The sequence below is a fragment of the Macrobrachium nipponense genome, chromosome 2 (assembly GCF_015104395.2).
Source record: "Macrobrachium nipponense isolate FS-2020 chromosome 2, ASM1510439v2, whole genome shotgun sequence".
NCBI lineage: Eukaryota > Metazoa > Arthropoda > Malacostraca > Decapoda > Palaemonidae > Macrobrachium > Macrobrachium nipponense.
In genome coordinates, this window is record NC_087201.1 from 73,736,009 (window position 1) to 73,751,008 (window position 15,000).

At 33.8% G+C, this 15,000-nt stretch overlaps 1 protein-coding gene across 1 annotated transcript in view; it reads right to left on the bottom strand.

The window, feature by feature from the left end:
- The window catches only part of LOC135220664 (glutamate receptor 1-like), a gene marked incomplete in the record, with an annotated part of 281,584 nt that overhangs the window by 28,384 nt on the left and 238,200 nt on the right, over positions 1-15,000 (bottom strand). Inside the window, 2 exon segments of the mRNA XM_064258033.1 lie at positions 10,280-10,387; positions 14,898-15,000. The exon segment at positions 14,898-15,000 is cut by the window's right edge and continues 89 nt beyond it. Of these exon segments, the coding sequence (XP_064114103.1) occupies positions 10,280-10,387; positions 14,898-15,000 (211 nt within the window).

Sequence of the window (15,000 nt, forward strand, 5' to 3'; positions counted from 1 at the left end):
TCTATATATATTATAATAATATAATATTAAAATATTATATAATTTAATACATTATTATATATATTATATATATATAATATATAATTATATAATATATAATATATATAGATTAATATATATATATATATATATATATATATATATATAATATAATAATATATATAAATTCACCAATATTGCATATGAAATATTTGTAATTTTAAACGTTAAATCACAAATAATACATTGCTATAGATTTTACTATGTATTTTGAATAACTTATATCCACAGATGAACAGACTTACCTTCATCACTTTCAAAACTTGCGACTCTTACTAGCCAGTACATGAGTGACGCTTAAAAAATGGATCAGTTTCTGACATGTTACTCTGAACTCGATAATAATCGGTTAGTTGCGACAAAACGTTTGACAGAGTATCTTAAGATACGGTAGTAATTATTTAAGGTATATTACAAAATTTTGAAGGGATACCTGATTTTATGCAAATGGATCAAGTACTTTTGAATTGTTCCAAGAAATTATCAGGATTTCTAATAGAAAAACTTAATACCAAATGTTCACGAAATCACTGTTTCTTTCCATTGTCATGAAGATATGAAAGAGATCTCTATAATTCAAGTAAATTGTCAATTTTTAGGGCAGTCAGGTCACATGAAACTTAATTGTGCGATAACCGTACGGGTTTCTCAAGATATTAAGAAAAAAATTAATCTTAAGTTCACAGAGTAATTGGCCTTTAGGTAATCAGGAGAATCCCTTGTATTATTTGATACTGTTTAACGATAAAGTATTTAGTTGTTCACACTGAAATTGCCTGAGAAAAAAATATTATCAAAGCTGAAAATTATCTGCTATGGAAACATCAAGTTGGGGGAAAGCTACTGGCACTGGAATAACAATGGTCATGAAAATAAATGGTTACACTTCCATTCAGTATTATACATACTGAGCCATCAGTGAACAATAAAACATAGTTGCCATTGAGAACTGGGAGTGGAAACTGTACAACGTATATATTACAAATTTGTCTAATGTATCTTTCAAATATTATACCAGAAGTGTAAAAACATCGATTTTCCAGAGATTTATCCCAAAGTTAGGACGCTGTTATTAGCATGACACTTTATATTTACTTGTTAAGAACTGATTTCTAGGTAGCCAAACTAAATATGCATAACAGTAAAGATCGCCTTGAATGTGGCACATCTGAATTTAGCCTGTATCGCAAGGATATTTCCCCTTATAGATTCTTATTAGAGCTCCAAACTGACGTATTCCTTTCGTTATTCCTCAACTTTAGGCGAAATTTTCCTGTCAACAGTGTCGTATTTTCGGTATTTCATAAAGATCTTCCTAACACGCATAATGCTTAACAACTTCCCCTCCACTTCAAACTCCATTTTTCATTTAATGATTCTTCTGAATTCATTCAACAAATGCCAGCATGTCTGTGATACCAATATGGAATTTAGAATATCCTAGCTATATCATATGACATATCAGGAGCATGGGTTCGTGCAAGTACCAAAACGCAGTAAAGACCTCTCTCCGGAAGAGGAAAATCCTCAAAGTGATTAAACAATTAAATCGTATTTTAGTTCAAGCGTTGTTCAATCATGATCAAGTAAGCCAAGCTGCAATTTCCTAATTCATACGAAGCCTTTGTTGTTAGACTGGAATCCTCTCGCCAGTTATTTCGTGGCTCTTAGAGCTTTTGATTATACGTGTCTATATTTCAGATCTTATTGATTTGCGAAGGATAGAAATGAACGGCTGAAACGCTAGGGCTGAATGATACATACTCACACAAATTATATATATATATATATATAATATATATATATATATATATATATATATATATATATATACATATATATATATATATATATCTATATATATATATATATATATATATATACATATATATATATATATATATATATATATGATATATATATATATATATATATATATATATATATATATATATGTATATATATAATATATATATCATATATATATATATATATATATATATATATATATATATATATATATATATATATATATATATATGTATATATATATATATGATATATATATATATATATATATATATATATATATACATATATATATACACATATATATTAACCTACATAGTACATATAAATGTAAGATTCGTCGACCACAAAGAAATCGTGTTATATGAATTCTACATATAACTCGCACCAAGAGTCGGAATCTGTCGAAGATATTCTTATAGTTAGGTCTCATGGCCTCGTGTAACGTATCAGGGACAGAGTTAATGTAGGCCAGTGGAGGGAGTCAAATGAGCAGAGGTAGCAAATATTCGGCAATAAAAATGGTTACAAATAATATTACTCAATTAACTGTCAAGAAAAAATTATACAAGCTATACAGCTTAAAATCTGGTTATTACCACCTGATTTGCCAAGCGGAAACATTATATCGCCGAATCTCTCCCAATCGAATGCAACTTGAAGCAGTTACTAAACATGGCAATAAAATTGTCTCAGTTTCCAGACTCTGATATGATTTTTATGAATATGTTATTTCTTGATAAGTACGTGGACCGTATATTTTTATCACCAGTTCATCGCTTGTGCCATGCCTTGATGATCAAATAACTATTTATGGTGTACCCTGGGTTAAATGTTACTCCAGTGGAGAGCTTGTGAGTCGTTTTGAACAAAAAACGTGTGAAAAGGACCTTCAGAATCTATATAGATTCTAGAAACCATACGATAAGCAGCCGAAATAGTACGTATCCTGTCTACAATCATTATCAACCATTAAATACATTATAAAGACCAATTACAAGAATGCATCCTAACCTTACTTTCTCTTATCGTTGTGAACTTAATACGTAGATCCTACTACCTACCAAAGAGCCCGGGTCTCCCAAAAACCTGACGTAGACTGCTGTAGGGCATAAATGTAATGATGACTAACATCACCTTCCCTAATCGAATCTAGGGCAGTGACCCTTAAACTGACTTTGTATACGAGGCCCTAACCGGCAAAGCTGCCCCTCCTTCGACTCCAGACGTGGCATCTGTACTTGAGAAGGGTCAAACCATATTTTATTGGTGTTTATTTAATATTGATATTTTTCGATAATAAAACTGAATGAATCTTATTTGTCTTCCCTTTGTGAATGGGCGGGGGCGACATGACACAGCCATCCAGCTTGTGCAAACAGGTTTGTCCAGCCCGAGTGGTGGCAGGATAAGTAGAGGATCGGGACGGTAGGGGAGATATCCATCCTACTCCTTCCTGCAAACCTGTTTGTCCGCCCATGGTGGGGCGGGGTAGGGAGGGGACGGGAAGGGTAAGGGAGACACCAGCGCCAATAAGCTCATACATTGATGAATATGGTCATACGCGTAATGTGATGCATGCGACAGTGTAAACCCAAAGGCCTCTTTGCACAGTGGTTCCCAACGTGGGGCGAACACCTCACAAAGGTAATTTGATTTTTAAACGGGTCAGTTCGAGAATGAGTTATTAACAGTGATTTTGTTTTTCTAGCAAGTTTGTGTGAGTATGAGTGTGTGTGCGAGTTAATACATACGGTGTATATACAGTATGGATATTTAAAAATACTTGTGTGTATGTACATGTTCTTTGGAAGTTTGTTTAAACAAAGTTATAGTAGCCTTTTAGGATTCCTCCTCGTGAATGGAAGTTCACTTTTTTTAATAAAAAGAAGGATATATCACCACAGGGGCATCAGGATTTTAGAGGTGATGAGGTAGGGCCTGTCCAAGAAAAGGTTGGGAACCACTGTGGTAGCGAATGTATGTATTCGAAGAACAATAAGTTTCTAAGGCCAAAATCACGCAATTAAGATTTAGGACTGTGAATTGGCTGCTAAGTTTTTCAATCCTTTGACATTTTTCAATCCTTTGAATCTTAGGACTGATAGGTTCAAAATCCAAAGAATACGAAAGGCACGTGCTTCCTGGATCTTCATCTCAATTTTCATACAGCTCTTGGTATGTTCTAAACTTTATATATATATATATATATATATATATATATATATATATATATATATATATATATATATAATATATATAACAAATATATATATATATATATATATATATATATATATATATATATATATACAAATATATACATATATATATATATATATATATATATAGATATATAGATATATAGATAGATAGATAGATAGATATATAGATAGTTAGACATCTCTCTCTCACTCTCTATCTCTCTATCGCTCCTCTCTCTCTATATATATATATATATATATATATATATATATATATATAGTATATATATAGATATATAGATAGATAGATAGATAGATAGATAGATATAGATAGTTAGACATCTCTCTCTCTCTCTCTCTCTCTCTCTCGTCTCTCTCTCTCATATCTACTTTATATATATATATATATATATATATATATATATATATATATATATATATATATGTATAATAGTAGTATATATATATATATACATATATATAATTATCTATTATTTTCTACTATCATTAACTTTGACTTGTTATTGAACATAGTTCTTTTGCAATGATATCCTTTTTTCTCTTTTCAAGCATGATTAATGGCGACCTGTAAACTTGACGAGAACAATATTGTATAGCTTATAAATTTCAGTATAGATTACGACTGCAGAGTAGACTCTCGCCCGGAAACTGTTATTGACAATGGCCAAAATGTCTTTCTGGACAACAAAGAGATTCTCATTTCGACTGCCATGGAGCGAGCGGACGTGTGGAGAAAGAGCTCTCTGAGGCTGTGAAACTAAAGAAAAATCACCAACCTTCATACTTGGTAAATTGAAAAATAGAAAAAGAAAAAAAAAAGAAAAATCATTCCTTTTGGAGGCAAAGTAAAAACAAAGGGGAAAAGAGAACAGAAAATGTAATAACAATGGCGCGTGCTTATAGAGCAGATGATACCTCGAGGTACTGTTATGAAGAAGAGACAAGGAACAAACACCCTTGTTATGTTTGAAGTAAGTCAGAAGATAGGAACTGGATCGAATGTAAACACCATCGGAACAGCTAAAGGAATCCGACGGCGCCCAAGAATCTCTCTCTCGCGGTTGGTTAAAAAAAAAAAAAAACACCTAATGATGCTAACTTCACAAAAAAAAAAAAAAAAAAAACTTATGATCATTGAGAAAAATGAAAGACGTTGACAATCAAACGGGAAGATCCTATGGCAAAATATTAATACTAAAGTGGAAGAAAAAGTTACCCAGAAGAATGAAAATATTTTGTCAGCGATTCGGGAAGTTCCAAAAAACTGAAACATTTCCTTTGTTTAATTTCTGTTCTTTCATTTCATCCGTAATATATATATATTTTTTTTAGCCGTAATGAACTGTACCTTATATGCAAAGGTGCATTTAGGCCTATTTCATAGCTTTCGCTTTCCAGTTCGTTAAAATTACGGTTATCCCCTTCTTGGATCAACGCACCACACACTGATTTCATGCACTTTAGAAAATGCTACTAATATCTTAACCCTTTAGTTTTGTCAGTTTTCCTATGTTCTGTTTTGTGGTAAAGTGCCAAACCCGTTTTAACTTACATGTTTTTACTTTACATTTCATTGTTACCAATATATGTATGAAATAATTGTTTCTTAGTCTCATCTTTCATAATCAACATGATTTACCATACAAGACGGAACCTTAGTAGTCACACCACAAATAAGGTTAGTAGGTTTATTTTGCATTTTGACATATTTCCCGAAGATATTTGTTAGGTTACTATATGACAGAAAACTCTAAAGTAGGACGATTCAAGATAACGTTTTTTTCCTAAGTGCCTTGACTATTATTTACCATAGCATCTCCATTATTATTTTGTAGACTTCCTTGAACCAAGAGAAATCAGTTATAGCCATGTTATGTATATAAACAATACGGTGAAAAGAAACATTAACTGGAATGCTGAACTACGTCTCCTTTATGACTTTTCAAAAATTACCTTCAGTCCTTCATGTTACATGAGTAACAGAGTTTCAAGTATTTTATAAACAGGATTTCCAGCAGAAAAACAGACCAGGTGAGCACTTTCATAGGTATTCCACCACCTTCAATAATAGCAATATCAAAGACTGGTCCGAAAGCCCGTGAATCGGTCTTTGCTTAATACCGCATTCAATAATAGACTAGCAAAGCATTCTGAATTGCTTTATTCATACAAGCCCTTTCGCTTTTCGATGGAATCCTCGCGTCAGTAATAGCACTTTTAGCAAATCCTTTAATTCCATTACTAAAAGACATAGGTTTCATGAACCAAACCAGATCCTTTGGGGGTTAAAAATAAACACTACTCCACGATGAAAAATGGCAAATACGCTGAATCACAAAAGAACTTACGAAAAATAAAAAGATAAGCCAAGAAACAAACGAGTGATGAGTGAATGAAGGAATCAGTAACAGAATAAGTTTCAATAAAGAATTTGTTGGAAAATAATCTAAGGATACAAATAGATTGAGAGTATCATTAATTAATGTAAGCAGATATTAGCAAGCGGAATATTACAAACTACGGAAACCCAGTAAGAGAATTAAGGGAAAATAAAGAATAAAATGTAAAATGTAAAATCCCTATTAACTACTATAATTAAGATTTACGCCTTATGCATAACATGGTACAATGAAACTATAGAAAAGTAATCTCTCATACATACATACATAATATATATATATATATATATATATATATATATATATATATATATATATATATATATATATATATATATATTATATATATATATATATGTGTGTGTGTGTGTGTGTGTGTGTGTGTGTGTGTGTGGGTTTGTGTGCGTGTGTGTGTGTGTGATAAATAGATATGCCGTTTAACATTTCAATATAAAACCATGTTCAGTTTGAAAGCATAGAACGTATATTTTTTTATTTGTGTCATATACATGGTACTGGAATTAGTCATACGGGCAGAAGAGGAAGCCGCTATTTTAAAGTAAAAATAAAAAAACTATTTATAAGTATTACTGCGATTTATATTGAAATTTATTCCATCATTTTTTTTACATTATGGTAAGGTTAATGTCCCATTCAATCTATTCTTTTTTTTTTATCTATTAATGAAGAGATTATTTCTGACGTATTTGGTCCCACCACTTGAAGCTCGGCCAGGGCAAAAAATGTGAAATTTAATGAACGTTCTTCTCCAGGTGTTGATTAACTTGTTGTTTATAATTGGGAAAGTTAAATTGTGCAGGATACATAGGTGTCTGCGGAGACCTGCTTGCAGGCCTAAACAAACTGCTTGAATCTCGGGTCAGTAACCTCCACAGCCTACCAGTTTGATTGCTAAGTCGGGGAGAACGACGTAGTTCAGCTTGGAATCAAAGCCTTTGTGAGAGCAATATCCAAATTAATATGAATGCACCAAGCAAAAGGAAGGTTAACAGACACAAAGTCAAAGGAAAGGTGAGTTGAAAGTGAAAAGTCTGTCACTGATTCCGAATAAAATCTTTTATCTGGTTACGTCCGAAGATCAGGGGTGTCCGGAATGTAACATCTTGCCTCTCAGAAGCAGATTTTTCCAGACTCACAATTGAGGGTTTAGAGGAATGGCATTAGTAAACAATGATTTCTCAGTAGAGATAACTTTTTAAAGCTCAATTTAAAAAAAATATGAAATTGATCATTGAATTTTTGGAATAAAACAAGGTCCCTCTACAAGCACCGCAATAAAATTGATCACAATTCGAGAAAGATCTCCACGATGGACAAATATAAGAAGATGAGGATTTGGGAAGAGTAGCATCATCTAAAAAGGATTGTTTACCATGAAAAGTAATTTCCTAGAATAGTAACGCCCAATTTTAACTATGGTCAATATCCTTTCATCATAGTACGTTAAAATTATGAGCTTTTAGGGTTTGCTGAAAAATATGGCACAGAAGTTCCTCCTAATAACAAGAAATATGTCATACAATATCATTTACTGCTACATTCCACAAAAGATGAAATTGGCAGTGACATATATGCTACACACACACACACACACGCACACACACACACACATATATACATATATATATATATATATATATATATATATATATATATATATATATATATATATATATATATATATATATATACATACACACACACACACACACGCACACACACACACACACACACACACACACCACAACACACACAACCACACATATATCCATATATATATTATATATATATATATATATAATATATAATATATATTATATATATATATATAGAAGCTATATATATAGTTCCTTGTTTGTTTCCCGTGCATATTTTTTGTTTTGCAATAGAAAGACATAAATTCGTCTATAAATCTATGTTGGACAAATATCTTTACAAAGAGAACTTTCACCCCAAAAAAGACAAGTTTATCTGTAAAAGGGATCCTTGATAAGTGATTGGTTCAAAGAACTGGACCTTTGGACCCTTGCAGAGAGGGATGGACATTTTACAAGTACCAAATGAAACTCACTGTAGTCTTTATCAACATCTAATCTTTGATATGGAGCACCCTCTCTCTCTCTCTCTCTCTCTTATCGTTTTCGAGAATTTGTCCCTCTTTTTTTTTCCTATTTCCCATTTCTTTTCGTTGTTGATTCTCTCACGGTTTTCAGCACTTTTCTGCTGATTCCAAAATGGACTCCCCATTTTTTGTGTCTCGGAAATCTTTCAATGGGACTGTGAATGTGACCTTTGATCTCGACGGGAATCCCAAATATTTCCAGGTTCTTTTCTCACACTTTCGCTAATGGATTAACGTTGGCAGCAGCGAGACACCTTATTTGAGAGAAATGACTTGCTATCGCTGCCCCACTGCTTTGAAACATGGAAGCTAAAATGTGCAGGATTTTACTTAGAACCAATGTTCACCAGTTAATTTGCATTGCCCGGTATCATACAGGTTGTGTGGAACGTTCCTTATTCTTCGTACAGGAAGTGTGGGACGTTCCTTTTTCTTCATACTAGAAGTCTGGGTTGTTCCTGTATTTTTTTTTTCTACAGGAAGTGTGGGACGTTCCTTTTTCTTCAAACAGGAAGTGTGGAATGTTTCTTTTTATTCATTAACGGAGAAGAGTTGGAACGTTTACCTTTTTCTAATACAGGAAATTGTGGAAAGTTTCCTTTTTCTTGCAAACAGGGAAAGTGTTTTTTTTTTTCTGGAAAGGTTTTCTTTTTATTCATACTAGAAGAGTGGAACGTTCCTTTTCTTCATACATGAAATGTGGAAAGTTCCTTTTTCTTCAACAGGAAATGTGGAACGCTTCTTTTTATTCATTCTAGAAGAGTGGAACATTCCTTTTTCTTCATACTGGAAATGTGGAACGTTCCCTTTTCTTCAAACAGGAAGTGCGGAACGTTTCTTTTTCTTCATACTAGAAGAGTGGAACGCATCTTTTTCTAAATACAGGAACTGTGGAAAGTTCCTTTTTCTTCAAGAAGGAAGAGGGGAACGTTTCTTTTTATTCATACTAGAAGAGTGGAACGTTCCTTTTAATAAATACAGGAAATGTGGAAAGTTCCTTTTTCTTCAAGATGGAAGAGGGGAACGTTTCTTTTTATTCATACTAGAAGAGTGGAATGTTCCTTTTTCTTCATACAGGAAATGTGGGACGTTCATTTTTCATCATACCAGGAAAAGTGGAACGTTCATTTTTCTTCATACAGAAATGTGGAAGTTCCTTTTTCTTCATACAGAAATGTGGAACGTTCCTTTTTCTTCATACAGGAAATGTGAAACGTTTCTTTTTTTCATACTGGAAGAGTGGAACGTTCCTTTTTCTAAATACAGGACGTGTGGAACGTTCCTCTTCCTCATACAGGAAGTGTGGAACGTTCCTTTTTATTCGTACAGAAAGTGTGAAACGTTTCTTTTCCTTCAAATAGGAAGTGTAAAACGTTAATTTTGCTTCATGCAGTGAGTGTGAGATGTTCCTTTCTCTTCATATTGGAAGTATACAACGTTCCTTATTTCTTCACACAGGAAGTGTGGAAGGTTCCTTTTCCTTCATACGTTCTTTTACTGTTCTGTGAAACTTTTCTGCTTCCATATTTATTATCTTTGGCCCCTTTGATTTAATCTCAAATATTTAAGAGTTTGAACATTAAACACCATAACAGCGGTTGCATTCAGATTCATTATTACCCATTACGTAAAAGAGAAATGTAAGAAATATTTCGCGCACTTACCGTAATGGTTTCACTGTTATACGACATTTCCACAACATCTAGGGAATAGTTTTTCCTTTTGCCTTTGTCAGTGAAGCTTATGTTGCCAGTCAGTCCTTCAATTTCGACCTGGGAAAAATAGGAGAGAAAACGGTTATGTTGCATTTATAGAATTCTCATAAAGTACGATAAATAGATAGGTAGATAGATAGACGGACTGATAGATAAAAGAATGCCTTCTTATAATGAAATCTAAATATTTAATATGCGAAAGCCAGGCACGCTCTCCTGTGCATAATTTCCTTTTACAATCTTAGTCTTGATCACCTGTTGCAAGATTGACGAATTTCTAATGACAGATATTTTAGCAAACTGTTTATCTATATGTTGCACTTGTTTTATATCTTTACTGGAAAAGAAAAATTATTGACATTGCGTATTAAACACTAATAACCATCTTTTTCAAAACTGAACGTTTTGCAAACTAATCTTAAGTCTCGGCTACAGAAAAAAACTTGTGGGACTGAAAAACTGGACTAGATAAACAGATTGTTCTGTCATGATGTTTTCTATACGTCTTTACCTCCATAGGACAGAAAATAAGAAACTAGACCTAGGCCACATTAGAATTAAGGTCAGCAAATCAGGTTGAAGCAAAGCAGGTTCAGTTAACGATGATGGAAAGGAAACCCGTTAACAGAGGCGCTACCTAACGAAAACAGGTCAAAAGCATTGCAACGTATGAGAAAACAGGATTAATGCAAGCACGTAGCAAAGATAACAGGGCAGACAAGATACAATTAAAGGAAACCAGATGAAGAGACACCAAATCAAAGGCAATAAGAGTTAGGCAATGCTCTCTAATGAATGGAGATTGATTACAGGCGTGAAAAGGTCAAGACAGGTAAAGAGAACAAGTCACGATAAATACAAGTCAAAAAGGAGATACTGTGAAAGCGCGCCACGAGTCGCCATGTATTGCAATATTCCCAGTGTAGTGGCGAATGATGTCGCTGCAACTCGATTTCTTTACGGGAATAAACGAATCACTTCTGTCTTCCTAGCAATAATATTTATTGATCCCGTTGACGAGGTCCCGCCCTTTGCCCTCCGTGAAATGTTATCTTTTTCTCAGCTAATAAAGCCATAGGTAAATGCCAGGCAGCCAGTACTATTTTGCAATTCATTTTCCTCTCTTATTTGAATGGCACGGGGATAAAACGTGGCACTGATGCTGATTGCAACAACATAAGATTCATTTGTTTTCAAAGATTTCACAAATATTTCAAATACTGACATTACGGATTCTACGTCATTTGTATATAACATTTCCTTTTCTGCTAAAGCAAAAAATTCAGCTTGTATCCAGTTTATTCATTGAAAGTTATTGAAAGAAAGGAAGTTCCATGCATAATAAAGTATATAATTGAATGAAGGTATTAGTAAAAACAGTTGCATGTGTTAGTGATGACATGACAGAATGAAGATATATTTTTAGTGAGACTTACGTCTCTCCTGTTCACATTTACAGCCAAGTGTAAGATCTGTATCCCCACAAAAGACTTTTGAAAGGAATTTTCCTTTTTTCTCTCACTTTTTTTTCCAAACTACATGTACTTCGTATTTATCTTCCCAAGAGGTTCGGTCCCCAGATGCTCCAGAAAGAATCCGAACTCCTCTTCATTTTTCTTCACGAAGTCTTCCCGGGCTGGAAGCAATATCCCTTTATTTTGTATTCTATCTGCGAAAGAGCACGTATCAACCTGCCTTTTCAAAGTGATTGCAGCAATTTTTTTTCTAATGAGATAGGGGAGACCTACTGGCAGAGTGGTACCTAACGCAGTGGGGTTTTGTGGTCATAGTTTCATGCTTAGGTTTTTTTGCTTAAAGAGTTTTTTTTTTTTAACTCATTTTTATTTTGCCATTATTATTGATTGCATTATTGCTCCTGATTGTCTTACATTAAAAAAATCGAAATACTGAAACATTAAAAACAATCGAAATTCTCTCTCTCTCTCTCTCTGCGTCTTCTCCTAATTCTCTCCTCTCTCATCTCTCTCTCTCTCACAGCACCAACACACACACACAACACAAAACACAACACACACCAAACACCCAACATTATACACACACACCACAACAAACACAAACAACAAAACACACACACAATTCATAAACTACGTTACCATAATAGTATTGGAATACTTTCATCGATCAACATGAACCGAAAATTAAAAGAAGTGGTTAGCATTAAATACGTTATTGTGATAACACATTTTCATACTCAGTTTCCTTGTTTCTCCGAATAGTTACAGATATTCCAATGTAAAATAAATATTTACATTATCAACAAATGAGCTTATTCATTAAAGTTGAAATGCTGTCATTCGAGAGAGTTCAAAATAATTGCATACATAAGATAATGTATTCATGCTCCAGGATGCGTATACATGTCTCACTGTATTATGAACTTAGGAAAATTATGTTTTGTTCGAATTATTCTTTTTAAAAACACTAATATTTGTAACACAAATCAACCTCGGTAAAACTTTAACAATAATTCTGAATTTGTAAAACCTTTATGACCCCGTATATTACCTTCTCCTTCTTTATCATTGTATATTACGGCGCTTCCCTCTTATTCTATATCCGCCTCTCCTTTCTCCGGCATCCGCGTTCAGTAAATGCATCATAGCCTGCTTCTCAAAGTAAGAATTTGGAAGGATCATCGTAAAAGCTCTGAGGTGGGGAATCCAAGCTCTGCTCTCAAATCTTTTGAGATGTAGGATGCAGCTTCTCAGCATATCCCCGAAATCGTCTTATCCACTGGCGAAGGCTCCGACAACACTTCCAGGAGATACGTCTTGACGCTCCTCCTTGAAACTTTCTGTAAATTCGAGGAGAAGCCTTTTTCGATTTTTACCCATCAACTCTGCTGCCATTTTTGCTTGACGTCCACAATACGTAAGTCATCTTGTTGGGGTCTAGAGATTTTTTTTTTTTTTTTTTTTTTTTTGGCGAATTGTTTGGGAAAATTCATGGAAGTAAGTTAGTTAGAAAGATGTTAGCTCATTTATATATATATATATATATATATATATATATATATATATATATATATATATATATATATATATATATATATATATATATATATATATATAATACATATACATATATATATATATATATATATATATATATATATATATATATATATATGTGTGTGTGTGTGTGTGTGTGTGTGTGTTGTGCGTAATAGTAAAAATCTCATTGGGCATAGAGGCTTCTAGTCTAGATCCTCACCTATCCTCAGGATAAAGGCTCATATACTCTTTACATTTAATCAAGATAAGGATGGGCCTCTGAGAAACTGTCTCTCATATCTTTCCTGTGAAAATCTCTACCTATCTCTGCCTTCCCGTGCTACAATTTCTAGTGCCAAGAGGAGCCTAAAAAACGGATGCTATTACTGAAACGTTGGTGTTACAATACTGCTCGTATCACAAAAATCCTCCCTGGATTGGTTACATATTGTTATGGATTAGCCTACAAACTTGAGAAAAATAAAAGATAAAATACAGGATTTAATGAGCAGCCATCTACACTTCATTTATGCTATTCCACCCAGTTTCCATCAGCTCTCCCTCGTCAGTTGGTAATTACTCTCAGCAGAGCCTGGCAACAGTTCCCCTACCTCTTCCTCGGCAAAAGATGGAGGCAATAGCTACCGGGAAGGTGTTATGGCACCATTGACAGGTTAGGTAAGAAACAAAAGCATTGGATTTTTCCTAATAGGATCTCTAGTCTAATTCGCAGTGTCCTAAGAATCGAAAACATTACTTGACGAGTTTTTATAATATTCTTAGCCCATAAATACAGTCTGGTTGCTAAACAAAAGCACCAATGAGAATCATAACCTAAATGAAAAGGATTTCAATGTTCGACTTCATTCTTACGAAGGCTAATAATCACAGCTGAGAATTTTCTGTAGAAACATAATGGTAAGCACGTCTGGAGGCTGACAACATGAAATGTTTATGAGAGCTGGCTCTTGAGCTTGAGGCTTCCAGGTATTATCTGTGCGACTGTAATGCCTGGCGCTTACAATCTAATCGGACGAGAGGTCGGAGTTATACATTCATAAAGGTACGGCCAAGGTCTTATGTCACAACCAGTCAGAAACTACCATCTCCGGACTTTTATATTGAATAGCATTGACAGCTTCGAAGGTAAACATTTGTTATTGAGGAAAAATAAAGAATGTAGAGGGAGAATTGTAAATAACCACTCATGCACTGTATTTTGGCATCCTTGCAAGAGCCAGGTTACCCGCCAATATAATACTAAATTTCAGGACTGCAAACCAACCACTAGATGAATAGCTTTCAAAATGTTTTAGGTCTATTACACCCCTGTGAAATTACTTCCCTCCTTTCAACAGATTGATTACTTGGAATATCTAAAGGTAAAAATGAAATTTCTTATGAAACCGTCAAAACCTGGTGGCGTTTTCTGGAATTATGGAATCATTTGCATGGAAATGAATAGGAAGTTACATGACTTCGGCAATGTTCTGTTTGAGTATTATTGCATGTTATGGCATATTCATCATCATCCTTATTATTATCATCATTACCTTCCTGAGGATCCTGGTGATCTTCTCCCCGTGTTCCCAAATAGACTGTTCGGCTTGGTTGAAGTCGCAGGTGATTCTCCGCGGGGTCTTGAGTTCGGAAGTC